A 25,876-nucleotide genomic window follows, 5' to 3' on the forward strand; every position below is an offset into this window, starting at 1 on the left:
TCTCAATAAATCCTATATTCTTTTCTTCCCATGTTCAGAGAAATCACCAGAAAGGTAGAGATTTCAGGGAGTGGAGGACCACTTGGCATCCATGTTGTGCCTTTCTATTCTTCTCTAAGTGGAAGGTAAGTTTTTTTTCCCTTTTTATTTTAAAGTATAAAATGCTTAAGATGACATTTTTCTTATAATTCCTTAACATTTCTTGGTCTTGGTGCTTCTCAGTTAAAATTAAACTTTTACAGGAAGACTCCAATTTGTGAAACAATGCAAAATGTCGAGATTTTTCTGTCATGGCTATAAATGTCATCTATAAATGACTTCACTGATTCATATATACACTTACATTGCTCACATCAGGTTATAGGCTGGACCAAAATGTCTCCTCATTTTAGGCATTGTTTAAATAATAAGTAACCTTTTTTTGCATTACAACTTTTGACAATTCTGCATATAACTTGCACCTGCCCAGCACTACTTACAGTAGGAAGGAAACAAGTAGGTTATTCTCATTCATAACTCTATAAGAGAGAGCCAAAACATTTAAACAGGCCCATAAAATCCATTTAGTGCTAATTGAACCAGATTAATTTATTATTGTAGGAAGGCAGCAAAATACATTTTAATCTTTTTTTACCTTCTTGTCAAGTCTCTCTACCAGACATGTATTCCCTGTAGTATGTTGTACAGTAACACATGTTATTTTTCTGCCTGCAGTGCATAGTGTCTGCTAGAGATAATCAGGCAGTGATGTTGGGAACATTTAACGAGTTACAGTACATAAAATCCCCCAGCTGGATTTAAAAACTGTCTCTTTGGTAGCACATCAGCTGGTTGAGGATTAAAGCACAGGGCTTGGGTAAATGGGACTAGAAGAAGGACCAGAGTGAAATTCCTATTTCAGGTGTTTTGTAACAATTTTGATATTATTTAGCAAAGTCGCTTAACCTCCACTGATAAGTGAAATGTATCTTGTTGATACACACCAATAGAAGAACTTATGTGACCAGGACTTAGGCTAATGTCACACACACACAGTGTTTCCTTGTCCGAATAATATTGGTGGAGAAAACAAAGATGTGGCCCATTTCCACCCCTTGAATTTAGGCAACAACTGGAATGGCATCCACCCAGGACCAGAACTCAAAGTAGGCAGAAGAGGCATGTGCCTTTTGAGGACAGTTGCTGGGCATGTGCTTCTTCTGCCTGCATTCCTCTACTTTAGCTTGTGCAACAACTCTATTGTGGGTGACTGCTGAGCACCCCATAATAATAATGTGGGGGGGGTGACACACACACATGTCACCTCAGGGGGTAAAGTGATCCAGTGCGGTGACCTACCTTGGGGACCCTTTTAACTGGCCTGGCACTGCATCCATCTTTCAATCCGCACACAGAGTGACCCATGTGTGCAGCGACAGGCAGGTAGAGGTAGTAACTGCTGATATTAAATGTTTTTTATGTGTAGGATCAGAATTTAATATGTTTATGTTAATATATTTATTGTAAACCTGTGGTATAAAATACATCATATTTCTTGTACAGATAAGTGCTCTACATAGTGTTATATGATCATTTCTAGTAGTGTCTCTGCCTGTGTGTAAGGGGTATAAAGCAATAGAATTTGCGCCTGTCTTATGTAGATTACATTGTGTTCCTGAAATATTCTAGGGGAGAGCAAGTACCATAAAACTAAAATCATGTCATACTTCTGTTTTTCTAAGGTAGAGTCACTATACCAACATTTCCTTAGCAGTTTGCTTTCTACACACCCAGTAGTACATGCAAATGTTGCACTGTTTTAAAATTTCAGTCATCACACTGGGCTTTGGGTGTTGCAGACTGCTTTACATGCAGAAGTGCCAATGTAAATAAGATCTCTAGCTGTTTTGGCCTTTGCCCTGACCCTAGCCTAGTGCCTTAGCATTGCACCAAGGGAAGAAGCATTATTGTAGGTCCATTTTATCTGGAAACAACAAAATAGACCTACTACAGCAAGAAAGAAATTGCAGTATTGTCTTATGGTAAAAAAATTAATATGACCCAATCTGTGGCAGGTTCTGGTGACTTCTGCCATTTAAATATGTATTAGCTAGAAAAACAGATGAAATGAGATCTGATATTCCACCTGACTATTACTGCATGGAAATTTAAACAAAAATACTGTTAACTAGAAATTCTCTTGTGGCTCTTAAAATTTCCTAACCTACTTTTGGTTTATGTTAGAGCTCTGGGGTTGTATATTCGAGGAATTGAAGAGAGCAGCCGTTCTAAGCGAGAGGGTTTATTCCAAGAAAATGAATGCATTGTGAAAATCAACAATGTGGAACTTATAGACCGATCATTTGCACAGTAAGTGCCGTTGGAATTGCTGTTTTACAGTAGGTTCCTATGCTTGCTGGCCTAATTTATGCAGAAATGTGGCGCTGAAGATACAGATTCTGGAAAGCAACAAAGGAATTATAGTGATAATCTATTTTTTTTGTACCCAAGGATCTTAAACATCTAGATGAACTAAAAACTGGTTGCCTAAGTGGCAGCCTTCATTCACTTTCTGAATAACTATCTTATATATATATACAATTCAGGATTGTCTTTATTTGCTCTATAATTTATATATTTAGTCATTTTATATACACACATATATATATATATATATATATATATATATATATATATATATATATATATATATACATTTTATATACACCTTCAATGCTTTGTGTCCTGGAGTGCAGGGAAAAACCAAACAGTCCAGCCAGAATAAATACAATACCTATAGAAGGGATGAAGAACCTGTGAGTTTTAGTTGCGTTATGGCCAGACTCTCACAAGGGCCCTAATATTGTGCATTAAACAGTGGTTGTATTTATATAGGAGATTAAAACTCTGTTTAATCTGCATTTTGAAATGAAAAAATGTGTATAAAATGGTAGCTATAATTATAAATGTAAAGTAGCTAAAATAGTAGTGGATATAAAAAAAATAGCTAAAATATAATTATAAATTCGGAATGAAGGTTTTCATTCATCCAGGTCATGGTATATCTAGTAGAAATAAATCTAGAGCAACTGGATTTGCTGAGTAATCATTGAAGACGTTTCACTACTCATCTGATCAGCTTCTTCTGAAGAAGCTGCTCAGATGAATAGTAAAACATTGTTAGTAATTACTCGGCAAGTCCAGTTGCTCTAGATTTACTTCTATTAGATGGGCTTTATAGATGTAATATGATTCAACATAGTGTTTAATTTTGCACTGGAACCATTAACACCTGTACCATCTCAATTTGTTTGTCCTCTTACTTCTCTCATAGTATTGGCCAAAAAAGAATGGATGCTGCAGTTTTTGACTTCTGTAACTGCAAAATACATACACCTTGTTTCTTATTCTTATTCACCCTTTGTAGAGCACAAGATATCTTCCGACAAGCGATGAAGCAACAAAATGTGCTGGTAAAAACCGTGCTGCCAGAAAACCGTGACTTGTATGAAAAGTCTGTCATTTCTTCACTGTATCTATTGGATGATGATATTGATGAGGTTCCTGACATTAAACCACCTCCTCCTCCCACTGTAAATCGAAATGTTAAAATGGCAGAGCAGATAAATGGAGTTGAGTCTACTGGAGCCAAAAAACTGCATCCGCCTCTTAGTCCAAACCAAATATCTACAGGCAGCACGTTCTCTTCACCATCGCTCTCCCCTTTGGGTTTTGGAAACAAGAAAAATGCTAAGAAAACAAGGATTGATCTAACTAAAGGTAGTCACTGAGCTTTTCATACTTGAACATAATTGAACATGCAGTGATTTAACTTCTATGTGTCATGACACTTCTATGTGTTCTATTAATGTGTGTTTGAATGTATGCATATATTAAAATATGATATAATACAAAGCCACACATACTGGTGTATATATATCATGTACACTTTCCACTGTGTACAATTTTTTTTTTTTACAAAAGTGAACTTTAGTAAATTACCATAACAAAGCATTAAGAATCCCTAAACCTCCCAAAATTTCTAATGTCAACTCTGCAGTTATAGATAATAGATTTATGGGCCAATTTGTCAAAAATCATGTTGTCATGTTTGAGCTGATTGATATAATAATTTTGAGTTTCCTAATCTTGAGAGATTTTAATCAAATAAATAATACTCACAAGGTAGTGATACGTTTCTCACATCCCATCATACCATGTAGTCTCTGCCCAATTGAGGACTTAGGTGATTTCTCAAAAAATGTTAATATTTGAATTTGAGAAAATTTGAGAAATTCTATCGTTTTCAAAGTGATAAAATTCAATTCACATTGAAACCAATAGTATTTCGTAGATCTGGGCTAGAGAGCTTAAGCTTCCAATCAGGTCGAGCTTGTTATATCATAAATTTAAAAAAACCTTGTTTTGGGATAATAAACATTTACCAGGAAATTTTTTTTTCCAGCTTTTTTGGTTTCCACTGACTGGTTACCCTGGTCACCAAGCAGTAACCAATCAGTGACTTGAGGGGGGGGGCACATGGGTCATATCTGTTGCTTTTGAATCTGAGCTGAATGCTGAGGATCAATTGGAAATTCACAGTTATGTCCCATGTGGCCCCCCTTCAAGTCGCTGACTAACTCAGAGTTGAAAAAGCAGGAAGTTGTGTTCTGTTAGTTATGTTAGACATCCAGTCACTCAAGCCTTTATAGATTACATTATATCCTAACTAACTATAATAGAAATGTTTTTTATTTTTCACAGCCTATCTATTTATCCAGTTTTTATTTTTATACTGAACAGGTCCTTTAAACCATAAAATAAATACACTAATATCTTAACCAAAGTCATTTTAAAGTGGACCTGTCACCCAGACACACAAATCTGTATAATAAAAGTCCTTTTCAAATTAAACATGAAATCCAACTTCTATTTTTTATTAGTTCATAGCTGTAGGAAGCTCATTTGAAAATCTCAGCTGTCAATCAAATATTGTCTGCCCCTCCTCAATGCCTAGGCATAGAGGCGGGGCAGACAATTACTTTCACTTTCCATTCAGCACTTCCTAGATGTCACTGCTCTCCCCACATTCCCCCAGTTCTCTTCACCATTTAATTGTGTAGCCAGGGCATGTGGATGGACATCAGGTCCCCCATTCTGGTGCACAAACAAAATTCTGAGATGATACAAGACTTGCCCTAATAACAGTGTGCACAAAATGGCTCCTGCCTGCTTGCTATAATTTTGAATTCCCAGACTGAAGGAAACAAGATTCAAATAATTTATATAGTGTAATTAAAGTTCATTTTGCTTGTCTAATGTGATAAAATAGGATTTTGAATAATTCTTTTGGGTGACAGGTCCTCTTTAATGCTATTTCTTTTTCAGTTTTGCTTTAAAGATCTGTATTTTTTCCTAATTCATAGTTATTTCCAAAATCTAAAACATCTAAACTATCACAGTGATTTTAATTCCTTCAATGCTAAAAAAAAAAAATTTTGATTTACTTAGGGTCAAAACACGATGGATTTTCTGAAATGATGTCTGACAATTTTAAATATTTCAGTTTTTGAGAGACTTAAAAATTTACAAAATCTATTCCCAGGATTTCAGTGGTATTGCAAAGATCTGAGCTATAGAGATTAAACCTATCAATTTGAGTTTGTTTTATCATGAATTTCGATTTGGGCTTATAAAAGCTTAAATCATCCATCATCAATCAGCAAATCATTCCAAATCAATAGAAAATTCAATGTGCTTGCATTAGCCTTATAAAACACAATCCTTTGACCTTAACCTTTGATTAATGTGCCCCCCAGCATCTATGTTTTCCCAGCGAGGACTGTGCCATTTTGGAATCCTTTCCCACATGCAGCCTTGAATCATATGCACTATATATTATGTAATTAAATAAGCTTCATGTGAAGAATGAACTAAAAACATATTTGGATTCAAATAAGTAGTTGAAGTTCTTGGATAGAAATTAGAATACTTGTATTTTATGATTTCTAAGATTTAGTTAGAACTTGATGCCGTCATCTCCTATTTAGCACTGTGCTGCATATCTGGAAGAAGGGAGTCACAGTGCCATGTTTCAGTAAAGGACCTGAACTGTAAAGGTGCTTACTTCAGAACTGGCAAAGTCTTTTTTGTTTTTCTTTTTGAACCTTTGCCTAATAATTTGCATTCCTTATCCCTGCCCCTGGTTTTTAGTGTCTAACTGTCTTGGCCAGTGTGTTCCCTTGCCTGTGGTCCAAGCCTGTCTGTTAATACTGATAATGAGGCTTCTGTCGTTGCTACTATAATGTTGCAGTTCTACCACCATGCATTTATTGTTACACACTGCTTCTGAAAGGGCTTGCCCCCTGACTATGCCCCTATTTCTTAATGAGAAACCACATTTGCAATTTAACTATTGTTTGCACTGATACATAGGCTGTAAATAGCCACAAATATCCTGTAAATAAATGATATCCTTATAAACGGTGCTTAGTGATGTCATCTGTTATAATCGGCACTTAGTGATGTAATTTCTGTCACATGACTCACTGAAACTTGTGTATTATAATAAATAAAGTACCCCCTGTTGCAAAATATGATGATATTAAAAGTCAACTTGGAGTTCCATGACCTGTATAAAAATACTCGGCCTTTGGCCTTGTGTTTTTATATAGTCATAGGACTCCTCAGTAACTTATAATATCCTTAAATTTTACAATAGGAGGCAGGGCCGGGCCAAGGTATTTTGGCACCCTAGGCAAGGGCTTCAATCAGTGCCCTCCACCCCCCACCTGGTCCTGCATTAACATTTCCCCCAGAAGCAGTGATTGCTACTTAATATGCCAGAAACTCACTATTTGCTCATATAAACCCACTGGTCTTAAATAACCTACACTGCCAAAATGATATACTTATATAATAATAATAATAATAATAATAATATACTGCATTAAATTGATGTCGACTTACAGTGGTAAATTAATTTTCAGTGGTTCCTCCTTTCTTAGTGATCCTGAAGCATCTACATGTCTCTCCACACAGCAACACATTCACTCTTAAAGGACCAGCAACCCAATTAGTATGTTTATAAGCTCTTACCGTATATACTCGAGTATAAGCCGTACCGAGTATAAGCCGAGGTACCTAATTTTATCTCCAAAAGCTGGGAAAGCTTATTGACTCGAGTATAAGCTGAGTATAAGCCTAGGGTGAGAAATGCAGCAGCTTCTGGTAAGTTTCAATCAAAAAATTGAGGGTTTCTGCTCCCATTGGAGGCGCTGACGACTAATCTTGGATGCCGGCGACTATTCTTGGAGACTATTCTTGGACGCTGGCGACTATTCTTGGACGCCGGCAACCGTTTTTGCGCTTGACCTGAGTATAAACCGAGATTATATACTCGACTTATACTCGAGTATATACAGTATGTAACCTTAGTGCCCAGAGGAAATGCCACAAATTAAGGTAGAACATACATGGTCATTGCAGGTAATGTCCAGGCTGAAACCACAGGTTCTACCTATTACTTACAGTGGTACATTCTCTCTTAAATTGCTCCCACTAGAATGCAATAATTATTACACACTGATCTGCCTGACCCACACTATACCCACACCCACAGTTAATTGTTAGTTTGTAAGGCCCAAGTCCCCACTATAGTATTATTATATTATTTATACTGTGGCAAAAATTCCCCCCGCGAAAAATTCGCTGCAAAAAAAAAAAATTGTTGCACATCAAAATTGGTGCGCACATCAAAATTATTCGAATGCCCATTGACTTTAATGCCCATTTGACTTGGACAAAATTGTCACTTGCGTCAAAGATGTGACGCTTGCGTCAAAAATTGTTGCATGTTAATTATTTTGACACCCATTGACATCAATACTTTTCGCAATTTTTTGCAGTTTTTCGAATTTTTTGCCATTTTGTGAATTATTCAGCAAAGCGAAACTGGACAGATTCACCCATCACTAACTATAGCATGGTGGGCACATTTGCATCATAATTGGTATATCATTCCTAACCGAGCTGCTACACAAATAACGCGAAACGACATTTATTGTTCCAAACAGTGACTATATGATTTTAATTTGTGTGAAATTGAGCTTTTTGTATAAGGTATAAATGCTTCAGTTTTTTGTCAGAGAAATAATTATTTTTCCAACTATTCAGCCTTGTCTCTGGTATGTACCCTCACTTTATTCTAACATCCATTCTAACCAAGACAAGACCTTCCCTGCTTATTAGTGCATAATTCTGAATGGCATATGGCATACGAATATGTATTGTGATTTGAGACCTTGTGATGTATCATTGCATTTCTAATAGCTAATGGGAATATTGTCAGTATTGTCAGTTTATTGTTTGTCTATTGTTTAACCAACAACCATTGCAACTAGAAGCAAACTTAGCTTTGTTCTATGTCTTTTATGAAGTGTGGAAGCTCTTCATATGGGGGAAATAGATATGGAATTTTCAGAATAATTTATAAACTTAGAGTTTTATACAAATGTTGCCTTGGATGTGCATGCCTTGACTGTTTTCCACAATTTCTTTTCTAGGTGCAGAGGGCCTTGGATTCACAGTTGTCACTAGGGATTCCACTGTACATGGGCCTGGCCCTATTTTTGTGAAGAATATTTTGCCAAAAGGAGCTGCAGTTAAGGATGGGAGGCTTTTGTCTGGAGACAGAATACTGGAGGTATAAGAGCCCTGTGAAATATGTATTTCTTATTCAAATCCTGTCAGTCTAGAATTTAGGCATAGGTAATTGAACATACAAAGTATTTATTGGCTCACTATCAGCTGATTTGTGCTGACCAGAATAAAATTGGTGAGATTTAGCAGGATAATTGAAGGCATGAAATCCTTAGAGCATATATAATGAACACACCCAGTTTGAAAAAGTTTTAAAGTAATTTGAAAGCTATTTCTTTTTCAGTTTGCTTTAAGGATCTATATTTTCTTCCCTGTATTAGTACATGGATATTTCCATATATCTCATTATGATTTGGATTATTTTTATTAGATACTTTAGTGTCTTTCACTACTGTAGATTGAATCTTTAGAGGAAAACTAAACCCTAAAAATTAATATGTCTGAAATTGCCATATTTTATATACTTAACCAACCTAAAGTTCCAGCTTCTCAGTAGCAGCAATGATCCAGGACTTCAAACTTGTCACAGGGGGTCACCATCTTGGAAAGTGTCTGCGACACTCACTTGCTCAGTGGGCTCTGTGCAGCTGTTGAGAAGCTAAGCTTAGGGGTTGTTGCAAATTATCAAGCAGAAAATGAGGTTGGCTTGTAATATAAGCTGATGCTACAGGACTGATTATTAAATTCTGATGCTAGTTGCACTGGTTTCTGTGCTGCCATGTAGTAATTATCTGTATTAATTACTAATCAGCCTTATATTATGACATTTATATTTTATGTGTACTGTATATTGTGAGTCGCTCACTAAGTGACAGCAGCACAGAGCATGTATAGTGAATCAGCAGAAAAGAAGATGGGGAGCTACTGGGGCATCTTTGGAGACACAGATCTTCACTGAGCTGTGAATTGCCTTGGGCTGGTACAGAAGCCCAAAACATAATGTACAACATTTCTAGCCTACTTCTTTGGTTAAGCTTCTTTTTCCTTTAAGTCACAAGTCTTGCTGTCACTGCCCTTTTCCTGGTGTGTTTATTACCCTCCAGTAAGTGGCCATAGGCAAACAAATACTTGAAGAAAGTTACAAGGATTAAAAATAGATCAAATAAAACGTCACTGCTCGTACATATGCTAAGTTAACAAAGTTAACACACTTAACACACTGTTTCTGCTCTGTACAAAGGTGTGAAATATTTTTTGTGCAAACATGTAAAAAAAAAACAATTATTTGACAATTTCATCACCAAATTCTGAATATAGGAAAGTAGGACACATGCCACAAATACAGATTTGGCTTTATTGGACATGAATATAACTTGCTGTCTTTTTATGCAGGTGAATGGGAAGGACATTGCTGGAAAGACTCAAGAGGAGCTGGTAGCCATGCTCAGAAGTACTAAGCTTGGAGAGAGTGTTTCATTGGTGGTGGCCCGGCAGGATGAAACCTTTTTACCACGTGAACTGGTAATAAATATTATCTTGAAAAACTTCAGCTTTATGTCTGCACGAGTGTCTCTTTGTGAGACGCCAGACCACAATGATTTACCATTAGTCCATGAAATTTGATTTTCAACCCCTGGTGACATCATAAGCTACGGGATGTGATTTTGTCATGGATATCACACAGCTCCTGATTTATGGAGGAGAAGTCTATGAATATATCTGCCTCTTGGGAAAATGTACAGATGATTTAAAGCCACCATGACAAGTCATAAAACCGTAACCCACCAGGATTTAAAAGGCACACTGAGTTAAAATGGCACGCTGATTTGATCTCAGCATGATAAATGCTTGAGTCCTTCTGCTCTTATTCTATTAGTCAGATCTTAGTTTATATACCTTTGTCGGACCGAAACGTTGGAGCAGTCTGTTGTAGTTCCAACCTAATCAATGGCAGGTTTGTTATTTATATTTTTGAAGATTCACATAAAGAATTGAAGGCAATAGCTGGCCCTATTTTTTGTTACAATTAGTATGTTGTCGGGGGCTTCTGTTATTTCCTTTACCCCCTGTATGTAAAATAATGTACCCCTTTGTCAAATATGACAATATTACTTAGCATAGAGTTCATCAACATATAAATACATAATACTGCATGGTGGGTGCTTTTCATTCATTTGACGGAACTCAAGTTTGTATCTCATATACTGTATAATATAACAGGGCGGGTTATTTCTTATAATCAGATGTGAGACACAAAGCAATTATAGCTCATAGCATCACCAAGCCCCATCTATTTGGGTAATTTGTGTATATAAATATATTGCAAAAAAATATCTATCGAGTTCCCATAGGCTAACTTTCATGCTGTTCGCATTAATGCAAACTTTTTGTCATTAACTGAAGAAAACCACTTTTAAGATTTATTGAGTTGCCATTGACCAACATTTGTTTCCTGCATTGAGCGATTCTTGTTAATCCTAATATACTGTCTTTCTGTCTTTCTTTTACTGTCATTTTCATTTGTATTCCGTGTCCCGGTCAGTTTGAGTCAATATCAGTTGCAATATAGACAAAGAAATGCTGATATTTCTTATCTTGATTGATGTTGGTTTGTATGTTTGACCTCTTGCTGAAGACCAGGCAGGATGAAGGTCTGGTCAAATGCTTCCTTCTGCTGTCTATCAAAGAGATGGGCTGTTGTCATCTGTATTGCAAAGAGAGAGTTGTTGCTATCACAGAATGGCTTTTCAATTTTACATCCTCTGTGTCACTTTTATTCCCTTGCACATGCTGTTGTTGTCTTGAAAGTGTGTGCTTCCTTTTAACTTTCTCCTGTGCCATGCATGTCCAAAGGCTAGCAAAACTGTAGACAGGAAGTCTGATAAGAGGTTGATATCTGGTGTATGACCTTTCAAGTGTGTGGCTGTTTCCCTTTGCACCAAGTTGTTTTTAGTTAAGCAAATTTGTGTCTTGCCTTTGATTAATCGAATTTAGCATGCACTGACTCATCAAGTACTATAAAACCCAATGAATTATCTTAAAGTCTTGAATCAAATAAATAAAAGTGTGAAGAAGTGATTTTCTAAACTGAATTCATCAGTATCACATTTCAGAGTTTCAGACATCATGAGTTTACAGCATTAGCATTTTTTTGTGTAATAGTTTTTCATTAGCTTTATAAAACAGAGAATAAATGACTTGAAATATAGTTTTTCCATTAGAATTTAAATAAAGAAATATTTGTATATAAATCAAGTTGGCAAGATGTGTCAGTTAAGTTTTATCTGATTATATTTTAATACTTTGTGAATGTTCAATGACTTTTGCAGTCATTGGCAACTAGTAAATTATGAGGCATCTTACAAGTTAGAGTAGTTTGTCTTATAAGTTGTTTTTATTTTGTTATTATGCAGTTTTTTTTCTTTTAATTTTTATGATGCAGTTAGAAACCATATAAATTGTATGAAATTAATGAATGGTTGAGAAAAAGCAGTGCCCAGTTTTTCTGCAGGTTACATATGGCAAACTATGTCACTCTGCGTCTCCAAATTGGGACATGTTATCCAGAATGCTTGGGGCTTTCCAGATATGGGATCTTTGCATAATTTGGATCACCGCGCTTTGTCTGCTAAAAATCATTTAAACATTAAATGAACCCAACAGGATTGTTTTGTCTTCAGTAAGGATTAATTAGATCTTAGTTAGGATCAAGTACAAGGTACTGTTGTATTATTATAGGAAAAATGGAAATTACTTGAGGTTATGGGACAGTCTTTCCATAATTTGGAACGTTCTTGATAATGGGTCCCATACCTGTACTACAAGATGCAAGTTGCCGAATAACCTATACACTGCCATATCTGGCTATACATTTTGTAACCCTAAACATCTTTGTCACCTTCATTGCTACACAAAGAAACTTCGGGTGACTTTGGAAAACGAAGCGCTCCAAGTGGCATTCTACCGGCGATTAAGATTCTAGCCAGCGGGAAGGCAGTTAAGATTATTAGTTGCCTGAAGAGGAGGCGATTTGTCACTGGGTGACTAAATCTCCCCGAATCTTCGCATGTGGAGAAGGACCTAGGGATACTAAACTTAGCTATAGCAAGCAATGCCAGTCAACTGCAGGAAAGGCCAGCAAAATATTGCCCTATATAAAAAAGTGTATTGATTTTCAGGAGGAGTGGGTAGTCCTTCTCCATCTCCATTGCAAAGCACTAATAAGGCCCCATCTAGAATACAGAGTGCAGTTTTGTTCAAAAAAGGATATTACTGGAGTAAAAAAGAGTCCAAAGCTAAGTGACTAAGTTGATAAAGGGTATTTATAACAAAAGGCTAGAGAATAAACACTGGGGGCAATATTCCCTCAAAGGTGTTTGCTCGTGGCCTCACACATAACAAAATGTGTGTGCACAAAAAATTTGGTGCTAAAACACATTTTGTGTTATTTCTGACCTACGCACACAGTTTTTTAAAAACTGCGCACACAAGTTTAAAATGTGTGCACAAAAGATTTTTTTGCGCCATAGCTGAGAAGGAATTAGGTGGGGGGGGGACATTGCTGGGGACAGGGGTATAATAACTATTTATAAAAGTACAAAGTAATAATTTTCAGATCTGAAAAAAAATGTAAACTTGATGGATGTCTTTTTTTTAACTTCTAATATGTTACATAGGCCTAAGAAGATCTCCTCTTAAGCAAAAGAGGTCATCAGAAAATAATTGCTTCAAAGATGTACTCATCTTGTAGGAAAAAGTATTGCCATTTAATGGGAAGATCTGTTCACCCTTCATTTCGCTTACAGATCATAATTTCTCCAGTGTAGAGTGAGTCCAGTCCTGCTCAAAGGGACAACAACTCAGACAAATTTAAACACCTTTATTTATGTAAAGAAATGAAACCATATCTGAGAATGTTTATTATTGTATCAAAACATAGCAGTGACTTGTACTTCAGGTGTAATATTGCTTTAAGTAGCTCAATTAAACTGTATTGTCTTATGTCTACCTTATATTATCATGGGAATAAAGTTGGCATGTCAAAAACAGCCGAAGGTCAAACTTCAATTCTTCAGCAGTAATATACCTTCCGATTGCAGTACTATATCTGAGTAATGTGCAATTATAGAATACCATGAGTGCACACAAAGACATAGCACAGTGTGAAATTGGTATTGCAGAGGGCAGTGAAAATGATAGAGGGTTTAAAATATGATGAGAGATTAGCCAGTCTTGACATCTATAGTTTGGGGTGGGTTGGGAGGAGTGTGACCTTCCTAAGATACCCAGCACACTGCAAAAGAAAGAGTTCTATTGATTCCAGCAAGCTCTTTGAAATAATAACTAACTTGAAAACAAGAGGTCATGTTCTGGAGTAAAGGACGGGAATATATTATATAACCAATTGTGACAGTGTTCTGTTGTAGAAAGAAAGTTAAGCAGGCTAACATTGCCAAAAGACATTTATTTGGAGCAGGGAAAAACAATAAAATCACTAAACCAGTAGGGCCTGATTATTATATTAAAATATAAAATTTTCTTCTATAAAATAAACATTGTTTAGACTATGTTTCATTTCAGATAGATGGCTGGAATATAATTATTTTGAAATTAATATACTTCCTATTTTAAGATAGAAGGATATTATAAAGCTGGCCATTCAGTTAAATAAATCTTAAAACTTTTAGGAAAAAAACGTCTCTTAAAATAACTTTCTCTTGCTGATCTTCCCGCTGTCTCTCAGCTGTATCAAAAATCTCCAAAAATTGTATGTAAATCAGCGCCTACGGCAACAGAGAAAGAAACAGAAACAAAGAATAGTGCAATATGTTTAAATATTACACCATGCACCCATTGTCCAAATTATTTTCTTGAGGTGTATTTCCCCTTTAATCTTTCCACTCCTATTGGTGACATGCACGATTTGTCCAATCCGTTGCCACCACCGTTTGGCTAAATTGCCTACTTACAAACTGCAGGTATGGTATATTGCCTGTAGTGTCTAGCGAATCTCTCCCTCCTCTTTAGGTCAGCTTCTCATGTCCCCATAGAGAGATATAAATCCGAAATAGTGTAACACAATTTATTAAAAAGTAATCATAAAAACAAGTTTGCACTCACATTTGGTTTGAAGATTGGTCACACATAGATATATGCATTACACAGGATATTGCAGCTTCTACATGGGGGGCCCTGCCGGCATGAATATTCCCCTTGTGTCTCTTCCTGTGTTCTCTATGTGACTTCACTTCTGGCCTGACGCCAGACCAGAAGTGACGTCACATGGTAGGGCAATGATCTCAGTTTAATATGTCATGATTATAATTCTGTAACTATGTTCTAGTTCCTTCAACATTTATAACTTGTAACTGTTAGGGAAGAACTAGACAAGCGTTTTCCATGCAATTCTGCTGGATCCAACACGCTGCCCCAAAACGCAGGCGTCAAGTCGGATACAACGGAAAACAAGGTAAGAAATACAAATGTCGGATAGTGTTGCAGTGTTGATCCGATGCAACACGAATGTAGGATGCAGACGCTGCACACTGTGTCTGCATCCGACAGTCGTGATGCATCGAATCAATGCTGCGACACCATCCAACTGCTATAGCTTACCTTGTTTTTCCATCGCATCCGATTTGATGCCTGCGTTTTGGCACAGCACGTCGGATACGGCAGAATTGCATGATAAACGCTCGTCTAGTTCTACCCTAGGTCTGGACTAATGGGGTGGAAACGCTTGTCTAGTTCTATCCTTAGCCAATGAGCATTTGTTGACATAGTTTTTGCAAACAGTTATCAGATTGGTGGTCTATAGTGGTGCACTCGCGATATAGGCAACTGCCTGGGTGCTGGTTATAACATAGCATAACAAACCAAAGATAAAACAGCACTCCAAGGCCTTGAAATAGTGAAAAAAGTAGAAAATTTTATTTCAACGTTTCGGCACACCAACTGGGGCAATATATATATATATATATATATATATATATATATATACCTCCTCCAAAGAAGCCGCACAACTCAGGACTTATAAAGAAATGGTGAATTTATTAAATCACACTAACGTTTCGGCTGTCACACCAGCCTTTGTCAAAGTAACAAAATGTTAAAACATTTGCCTATAAATACCCCACCAGTGGCGCGAAAATGTTACAAACCCTCCCACTCTGACGTGTATATCTATAAAAGTACTGACAGAATACTCCCCTACCAAAAAAACCCCAAAGATCAATCAAAGAACAATTGTAACATACATATCCATTCAGTAAGTGAACACTACATGCTAAAAAGTGTCAAAGCTAAAATTGTTTCAATATCTGCTGGAATATCCATCCGATACAAGGTTGCAAGGAGGACAAGTGTTTATACAACAGTGATCAAACATACCCATCATAAAAGGTGTAGTAAAATATTGATGAAATACAAATAAAGTGCACATCCTTTAAAAGACTAAGACGCTAATGTTTAGATTAAACATTAAAAATTAGGTCCGAGCTAGCTTACCGCTGCTGTGTGGCGTCATCCGTCGTATCCGTGTGACAAGCATGTCAGTTATCTGCCTCATGATCACCCCAGTGAAAACCCTTATAGACAAAAAAAGACTCTCCGATCCTATACTTCCCGTGTAAAACCGATCACCCGGTGTGAATTATCTCACCCAATGAGCCCTAAATCGGACATATGAACAGAGTCATTGCGCGCACTATCAGTGTGTCAGTATCAAGCTCGTGTCCAATAGGATTTCTTGTTCATTCATCCCTCTGCATCCGTATGCGCGTCATCACCATGGTGAGTATTGTAGTAGAAATAACATCCGCGATCTGTCAAACGGATCTCACGATTCCCATCATGCCAAAACATCGGGCAGGAAAACACGTAGCGCTCATAGGTGAAAGGTCTCTCAGGGCCATTTGTGTAATTATTCAAGATCACTCGTATAGACGTGTCCACATCACAACCCATCAAGAATGGTTGCTAAAAATAAGCACAAAATAATAAAAAAAAAAACAGAATACTAAAGAACAAACAAAATACCATAAAAACAAATTAAAAAGATTGACAAAACTATACTTTCCTCAATATCTAAAGTGTGTATAAACTCAATCAATAATACTAATACTAAAAGTTTATTGTAACTAGGGTCATATTAGACACCCCAGGGTATGTAGACCTAGCTGAATCGGAGGAAAATCACGCTCCCTCACTGTTCCACTAGCCAGATCGAATAGGGGAAAGTGATCCTTGTTGGTATAAATGACCTCCCTCTGTCCAGTATAGTCCCCCCAAATGGACCTAAGTTAACCATTGGATGTGGGAAATTGTTGTACAAGTATATCTATGTGTGAAATGGCAACAATTACTGTAATAAAAACAAGAGGATACAATCCTATGTTGCTAATCACCCCGTATGCCTCTGTTGTAGTTGCCATTCTAAAGGGTTAATAAAGAAATGTATAAATCTAGACAAATTAGCTTAAAGTCATCCGATATCCACTATCTGCTCGATCTTAAAAGGTAGCTACCCACCCTCATACCAAACTGCAAACCCAGAAACTGGGAACTCCTAATAAAAGGGAGTAGAACAATTAAACTTCACTCATATATTGTAAACACCCCTAATAAAAAGGAGAATAAGACACCATCTCATTCAGGCCACCAGGGCTGATCGTATTTAACCTATGGATCCATCTCAATTCAGCTTGCAGAAGTAGTCTTTCACGATCACCACCTCGCGTAGGTCTTGGAATATGATCAATAATCATGCATCGAAAACTCGCTAGGGTGTGTTTATACTTCAAAAAATGTAGTGCCACCGGGGTTTCAGCCTTGCCGGTCTCCAATGCTTGTCGTATTGAACTTCGATGGTTAGCCATCCGGTCTCGTAAAGTAGTAATCGTTTTCCCCACATAAAACAGTCCGCAGGGGCATTTAATAAAATAAATCAGAAATTTAGATGTACAAGTGAGCCTGTACTTAATTTCAATTTTCTTCCCTGTATGTGGATGATTGAAGGACGATCCTACTATCAGATGACTGCAAGTGATACATGAAGGGCACCTATAACATCCATTCTTGGTTGCCGTTAACCACGTGTTTGTTTCCACACTCTGATAGCAATGTGTGGGGTCAGTTTTGACCAAGAGATCCCGTAAATTTCGTCCCCTTTTGTATGAGATCCGTGGTTTGAATCTGAATATAGGTGGTAAGGTTCTATCTTTCTCCAGAACGGACCAATGTGAATGTATGGCATCCACCAGCGGTTTGTTATCAGGGGTGTAGGTGGTTATAAAGGTCAGTCGTCTTTCGGGGGAGTATATATATATATATATATATATATATATATATATATATATATATATATATATATATATATATATAATATAATATAATGTCCAAAATATTAGAATATCTATCCCACAAATAAGGTCCGCACTCTCAGGTCTTAAACAAATATTAAAAATGTTTTATTTACATGGAAGGCCTTCCATGTAAATAAAACATTTTTTATTTTTGTTTAAGACCTGAGAGTGCGGACCTTATTTGTGGGATATATATACACGCACACACTACACACGCATGCACACACACACTTTCTCAGGGAGAGATTAGTACTGAGTAACAACATGACTAGCCACATTCGGTACTTAACATTTATACAATTAGTCATTTAGTCTAATTCTGCTAGTACTTCCTGGCAGCTGTTATCCTGCAAGCTGAAGAGGGGGATCTCTGCTTACTTCAGAGATAACCTTGATTTGGCTAATTACACACAACAGGAGAGAGTGGTCTGTAATTATTTGAGTTTATTAATAATTCGGTATAATGAGAGAGTCCATCTGCTAGTGTTTGTTACTAGATTACCTCAAAGTGTAACCACCCCACGACAGAAAAGTAATAGGACCATTTTAAACATAATTGCAGCCACAAGGGGGAGTTGCACTTGATGCAATTCCGTCTGATGCATCAAAACACACACAAATTATCTGCAATTGTGCTTAAAATGTCCCAGATGGATCAGTTTTGTAGCGGTGCCTGATTCTTGAAGCAAAATTTTTTCTGTGCGCATTGACTCTGGTGCTACCACTACTTTTGAGGTGGCAGTAGTGTCATTGTTCCAATGTGTCTGTTTTGGCACTGGCCTGCAGTTAATCCAGACTGGCGGGACGCATTGCCTTGGTTACTCAGTCACTAGGACTGCTGTTTTCAAAAGTAGTCTTGGGCATTTGTCTACTTATGAGGGGACTAGTGGTCTAGTTCCCATACACATACCTCCCAACTGTTCCATTTTCTATGGGACAGTCCCAATTTTGACAGCTTAGCCCACTGTCCCGGGTTTCTTCTTGAAATGTCCCGAGTTTTTCTTTAGTCTCCTGCACTGACACCAGAAAAAGATACAAAGTTTCTGAAACTTAATTAAAGTTTCTGAAACTTAATTAAAATAACACACTCAGCAGCTGCACTTAGATACTTTTGTAACTAAGATAAGCAAAGGTACAATTGTAACTATTTAAGATAAGTAGGTCTCTTGGGAGAACGGAGACTAGCAGCTTAAAGGGCAATTCACTTTCATTAGCAAAACACATAAAACATTGCACTAAAACACCCATAAATATGTTCATACTTTCATAACCTGGCAAATTCTATAAAATGGACATGGTAATTAGGGCGTCTGGTCATAAAATGGGTGTGGTGGTCTGCACAAGGCACAACTTTTTCTTCTTCTTTCCATTTTTCAAATGTTGGGAGGAATGCATACAGTGGACCCCCATGGCCACAGCTGAGAATGCAAGCTCCCCCTGCTCTCTCCCATCACTAGGAATTCAATTTACAGTGTAAACACTTGCAGCATTTATAGATAACCATAGAGCATATGAGAGATATGATCCAGAGACATATCCAGAGTCACGTTTAGAAAAATTCATTGCCATAGATAATTTAACTAACTCTGGCTAATATTTATATTTGTTTAAAACTGTGATTTGAATATACACCATTTATAGAATGCTGTTGGTATGCCGGCACAATTTAATTCTGCTGTAGGTTGTGTCTGTGCAGGCTTTTTTTGCACATGTTTTGAGAACAGAAGGACTTTTCCATTACACAAAGCTAAGAAAATATGGATATTCTTTTCATGTGGTAAGGAAAACAAATGTATTAGCTATGGTGCATTATGTGCCCAATAGCAAGTAGTTCCATCTGCTCCATTTTGCAAGAAACTATGTCTGACTGTTGCTTCTACAGATGTCTCAGAGCAGAGGTTAATCCCACCTACACCTGGTTGATTTGCCCACAGGAAAGAGAACCCTGCGCAATCTTAAGCTCAGCCTGTTAGAATTTCATTTTAGTGTTCTTTCTCTCTAGTTCCATATTAAAGTACCATTAATGTTAAAAGGAAACAACCTACTTTTCTGAATTTAAAAGAGGCAATGTTTAGAAGCATTCCTTTCTTGTGAGGAGGCCAATTGTGCAAAAGTACAAAGTTAATAGGCCATGCTTATGTATTTTGCCCAGTTCTCATACAGAAATAAGATTTAGAGAAGAACTGAGCAATTACTACAGCTAAACCAAACGCTAAGGGTGCCACAGATGTGGTGAAATCTGTTCACTAGTTGGTAAACGTGGGTGGCAATTACTCTTGAGAGACTCTATACCGAGATATTTTTCTTACTTAAATATTACCTCTGATACTAATAACAGGTATCTTGGTGTAATGATCAATGTTGTCTCTCCTCAGGTCAGATCTGGACACTGCATTATCTGGCACCTGACCTAAGCTTGGTTTAGTATCACATAGACTTGTAGCTAGGTAATTATCTATGGCCAGCTATTTCCTGCTTTTACCTGCTTCCAGATCTAAGGCTGGAGACATTCATTGGGTAGCTGTTGTACTGCAGATTCTTTGAGACCAGTTGCTAACAAAGTGACTAGAGGCAAGGCTATGGAGTGTGAGCCCCGTTCATCTGTACCATCCCACTGACTATCAGCTGTTGTTTTGGCACACAAACAGTGGCAGAACTACCGAGAGCAGAGGGTGCAAATGTACCAGGGCTCGCACCCCCTGTGGTCCTGCTGGCGATTCGCGCAAGTGCATAGGCGCTGGGGGTGGCCTAGTTGCATAATCTGCACTCGGGCCCAATGCTGAATAGTTACATTACTGCACACAAATGTTTTGTATGATATGTTAGTGTGTGGTTCAAGCACTTCCATCTATGCACTGTCTCTCTTCCAAGGATCCTATACAAGGAAATGCAGCAGTCTCTGTTAAAACTGTCACAATCCCTTTTCTTTAGGATTATATGGCACATTGAGATTATTATTAACGGAGTTCTCTCAGTTCTTTGGTAGGGATATATGTAGGCAAGCTACAGGGTTAAAACCATTGATGCACATCCTTGCCCAAATCTGAACAAACTTTTAACCTATGTGACCTTCATTGTTTGTTCAGTACACACATGAGTTCCTTTGTTCTCTCTACAACTGTAGCTCATAACAGTCCACAGAAGTATGGCCCTAAGCAATATTCTGCTTGGCCTTTGACTGTCTGCTTAATAGTGATAAGAGATGTCAAGACCTCTGTTATTTAGAACCCAGCAAAGGACTGCCGAGAGAAATGTTACTAGGGTGGACATGGGATAGTCACGCATGCTTCTGAAAACAATAAGGCATTTTTATATTTAATTTATTGGACAATATGTTTTTATTGTGAGAAAATCAGACATGTTTTACCACGTTCCCTGCAATAACAAATAAATCTAGCCCATGGCCATAGATAGTAAAATATAATGTAGTTTGTTACATTGAGTGAAATATAAAATAGCATTGAAGCCAAGAAAGTTATGAGCAGGACAAAAGTGGACCCTGGAATACTTTCTATGGAAAGTCTAAGTATTTTGGAAGTAGGGACAACCATCTTGTTTAAAAGTCAATCCTGGGAAATCTTTGGTCATTTATGACACTGGTCTGCCTTTAACCTTAACCATTTTGGTTAAACCCTGTCCCCTTTGTCACCTGTTTGTGGACTCTGTGTCCTATTGGCAATTCTAAGTTACCGTGCTCCATGGAAACATTTTTGCAGCTCCCAAATCACAACTCAGGCACACAGGGCATTACGTCTGCTGCCATTAATGGACATAAACTTCCTGTGCACCTGTCTCTGCTTCTTATAGTGTTGAACATAAAGCATACATACAGAGTGGTGACAAACAGACCTTGGCAAGAAAATGACTACTTGGGTGTTTTTTGGCACCAATATCTGGGCATTTTTCATTAATTACTTTTAAGAGCAGTGAGAGGAGGACAGGGACATTTTGACATAGAGCAGCGTCAGCCAAATGTCTCCGTGTGCATTCCTAAGAAAACTGTCATTTCAGAAACATATTCTAATTGCACATTAGTAAGGAAGCACCCTGTTGCCCCCCCCATTCCCAAGTTCAACTATATCTTTCATTCAAAGCTTTGTCAGATCCTGTTGCTGTTCTGTTCTTGTGTCTGTTTTACCAAATCCATAACTTTAAGGGGCAATAAACCCCCACATATATCTATCTGTACTATTTGTACCATATGTTAATTGGAGAATAATTCTCAATGTATTCAGGCATCAGACATCTTGATGTCTTATATACAGAAATCTACTTCCATCATGTAGCTTTAACTAATACAAATGCACGTGTGAGATAATGATCCTAAAAATGATGTAGCAGGTGCTTTTAAATTATGTTGGGTTCTGAAAATGACATTAACAATATATTTTTTGGTATAAACAATATTTTGTTTATTCTTTGCATGACTTGACTATTGTGTGCTATACAGAACAAGTAAGATCTGTATTTGAATATCTGTCAGTATTCATCTGTTTGGTGAGAATGTATTTAAAAAAAGACAATCAATTGACTGGTCTAGACTCACTAACATTTGTATTATACAAAATAGTAGGGAAAAACATGCTAACTGCAATCTTTCTTTGCAAACCAACTAACCAAGCTAAATTGTGTGTTTCTTTCTTTAATAAACACAAAAATTCCATAAATGCAAATGACCCAACACTTTTGAATTCCTGGAGTGTTGGAGAATTCTTTTTTATGAATGCAAGTCTCTTAATTAGCCAGCCATTTTACTATATCTATATAATGTGATTGTTTATGATATGTATGCAGCAAAGGCTTATACTTTGTCATAACTCATTTAACACAAATTTTTAGCAAAAGCTTGCTGTAAATAAATGGTCCTAGAAATTAAGCCTGGCAGTTGTAAATAGTTAACATTCATTTGTTTGAAAGCAGTGTATGTGCCCTGGTGCAGCATGTAGTTATTATTTTTGCATAAAGCTTACTTGACCCCAGCATGTAAAACTCACAGAAAAATGACAAGTAGGATCACTAATGTGACCTCTGAACTGTAAAATCATAAATTAGGGGATGGGGAATGGATTTGCACAAGGGGGTTCAAAGATCACTGGTGTTAATAAGAGAAGTCTTTAATGGTCTACATATTTGATGAGGTCATCAGGCAAGCAGATCTTTTGCCCTATTTAGCCACCCACATGCCATACTGCAGTCCTGTGTTGAGAGGCCCACAGCAAGGAGCCAATGTGGGTTTCACCCAACAATATTTTCTCACCTGTCAGATACAACCCTTTTCCAACAAAGTTGGAACACTGTGTATAATGTAGATAAAAAGAGAATGGGATTATTTACAAATCATTTGAAACTTAAATAGAATTGCAAATTATACAAAGATAGCATATCAAATTATGAAACTGAGAATTTTTATTGTTTTATGCAATCTATGTGATCATTGAATTTGAAAAACAAAACATGGTTCAGAAATGTTGGGACCGGGGCAACCAATGTATAAAGGTAGGGTTTGTGCCAATGCCAAAAAAAAATATATATGAATTGGTACTACTTCAAAATAATTAATAATGCAAAAACAGAAGTAAATCTTGGAGGATATACTCACAATTCACCTCAGTCCCAGGGTGCGAGTCCAAGACAACATTTCAAAAGAGAGATGTGAGTGCCTCCAATAATTAGTCAATCAGTTAAAAATGTAAAAAATTTATTAGGACATAAAAGACAGGACCTAACGCGTTTCGTGCCTGCTGGGGCACTTACTCATAGGCCTATGAGTAAGTGCCCCAGCAGGCACGAAACGCGTTGGGTCCTGTCTTTTATGTCCTGTCTTTTATGTCCTAATAAATTTTTCAAATTTTTAACTGATTGACTTATTATTGGAGGCACTCACATCTCTCTTTTGAAATGTTGACCAGGGCAACCAATGACTGGAAAAGTTGTGAACCACTAAAAAGTCTGGATCCCAGAGAGGTGTAGTTCAACGGAAGTATAGATGGGGAGGGGAAACGCTGTGTAACACCGCACATGCAAATATTGCCACATTTTAAAATAATGTTCCTAAAGGTAAAATTGCAAAGAATTTTGGGATTTCATCATCTACAGAACAAAATACCATTAAAAGAGTCAGAGAATCTGGAGAAAGCTCTGTTTGCAAGGGAGAAGGCCAAAAGCTCATATTGGATGGTTGTGATATGTGGGCCCATAATATTTTGGTTCTGTGAACACTGAGGGGACTATTTATTAAAACTGGATTTATCTCATATTTTTTATTAAACCTACTCCCATCCACAATTTTAACTTATTTATTAATAAAATAACTCTAATAAATTCAAACCTCCCAACATTTTGTAAATAAAAAGAGGGACAAAAAAGTTGGTGCGTGTAGTGCGGGAATTTTTTGACCATGCCCAGTTTGTGGCCACACCCCCTAATTACCATGTTCATTTTACAAAATTTGGCAGGTTATGAAAGTTTGATCATATTTCTGTGTTTTTTTTCCCAGTTATTACAGTTTTGCTAATGAAGGTGAATTGCCCTTTAAGCTGTGAGTCTAACATTTCCCAAGGGACCTGTTAACTTATATTGTTACAATTACTTATTTTCTTATCTTGAAATTGTTACTAAAGTATCTTATCTGCTACTGTGTCTGTTTTGGGCTTTCTGGCAAAAGCCAATTAAGTTAGAAACATTGTTTCTTTTTCTGGCTGTTCAGCGCAAACAAAAACAGGACTTTCCAGTACAAACGAGGGACTGCGGGTTGAGCTGTCAAAAGAAGGAATGTCCCTCTAAAAACGGGACAGTTGGGAGGTATGAAAATTCTGTGTGGGAAAAGACGAAACTCGAATCGTACAAATTTTTCAGATCTGAAGCACGAATCACTCCATTTTCTCTGGTAATCGCTGAAACCCCCTGAATGTTTGGGATTATCAGACGAAATCCAGCGCACATCACTATATCTTCAAATTGAAAAAGGGACATCTACCATTGACCTCTACATGACCTTGGCAGGTTTAAAATGGCACATTTTCAATTTTGACTTTTAGCAGCTTCAGAGTATAATATATCTTGAAAAATGGAAGGTTTTTTTTCCCACTAAAAATTCTCCTAAAAAACCTTGACCAGAAAAAAAATCAAGGATTAGTAAATACCTCCCTGATTGTTGCATCCACAAATGCAAGTTAAAACTCTACAATACAAAGAAGAAACCATATATAAACATGATCCTGAAACTCAAACACAGCCAAATTCTCTGGGCCCAAACTCATTTAAGATAGACTAAATCAAAGTTATTTGTCGACTGTGATGGTCTTGAAGCATTAAATATTTATATAGTTTTGCACAGTAGACATTAGAGATGTCGCGAACTGTTCGCCGGCGAACTTGTTCGCGCGAACATCGGGTGTTCGCGCTCGCCGGAAGTTCGCGAACGTCGCGCGACGTTCGCCATTTTGGGTTCGCCATTGTTGGCGCTTTTTTTTGCCCTCTCACCCCAGACCAGCAGGTACATGGCAGCCAATCAGGAAGCTCTCCCCTGGACCACTCCCCTTCCCTATAAAAACCGAAGCCCTGCAGCGTTTTTTCACTCTGCCTGTGTGTGCTGAAGAGATAGTGTAGGGAGAGAGCTGCTGCCTGTTAGTGATTTCAGGGACAGTTGAAAGTTTGCTGGCTAGTAATCGTTTTGATACTGCTCTGTTATTGGAGGGACAGAAGTCTGCAGGGGTTTGAGGGACATTTAAGCTTAGGTAGCTTTGCTGGCTAGTAATCTACCTTCTACTGCAGTGCTCTGTATGTAGCTGCAGTGGGCAGCTGTCCTGCTTCTGATCTCATCTGCTGACTGCTGCAATAACAGTAGTCCTTGTAAGGACTGCTTTTATTTATTTTTTTGTTGTTTTACTACTACTACTACTACTACTACTATAAGAGCCCAGTGCTATTAGTCT

At 37.3% G+C, this 25,876-nt stretch overlaps 1 protein-coding gene across 6 annotated transcripts in view; it reads left to right on the top strand.

The window, feature by feature from the left end:
- Positions 1-25,876, top strand: part of LOC108701460 (partitioning defective 3 homolog B) — a 653,761-nt gene that overhangs the window by 186,084 nt on the left and 441,801 nt on the right. For all 6 annotated transcript variants that reach the window (XM_018236176.2, XM_018236179.2, XM_041576955.1 and 3 more), the window contains exons 6-10: positions 39-125; positions 2,224-2,349; positions 3,407-3,759; positions 8,544-8,683; positions 9,973-10,101. In XM_018236176.2, the coding sequence (XP_018091665.1) occupies positions 39-125; positions 2,224-2,349; positions 3,407-3,759; positions 8,544-8,683; positions 9,973-10,101 (835 nt within the window). The remainder of the gene's footprint in view (positions 1-38; positions 126-2,223; positions 2,350-3,406; positions 3,760-8,543; positions 8,684-9,972; positions 10,102-25,876) is intronic.

This window comes from Xenopus laevis, chromosome 9_10L (genome assembly GCF_017654675.1).
Source record: "Xenopus laevis strain J_2021 chromosome 9_10L, Xenopus_laevis_v10.1, whole genome shotgun sequence".
Taxonomy (NCBI): Eukaryota; Metazoa; Chordata; class Amphibia; order Anura; family Pipidae; genus Xenopus; species Xenopus laevis.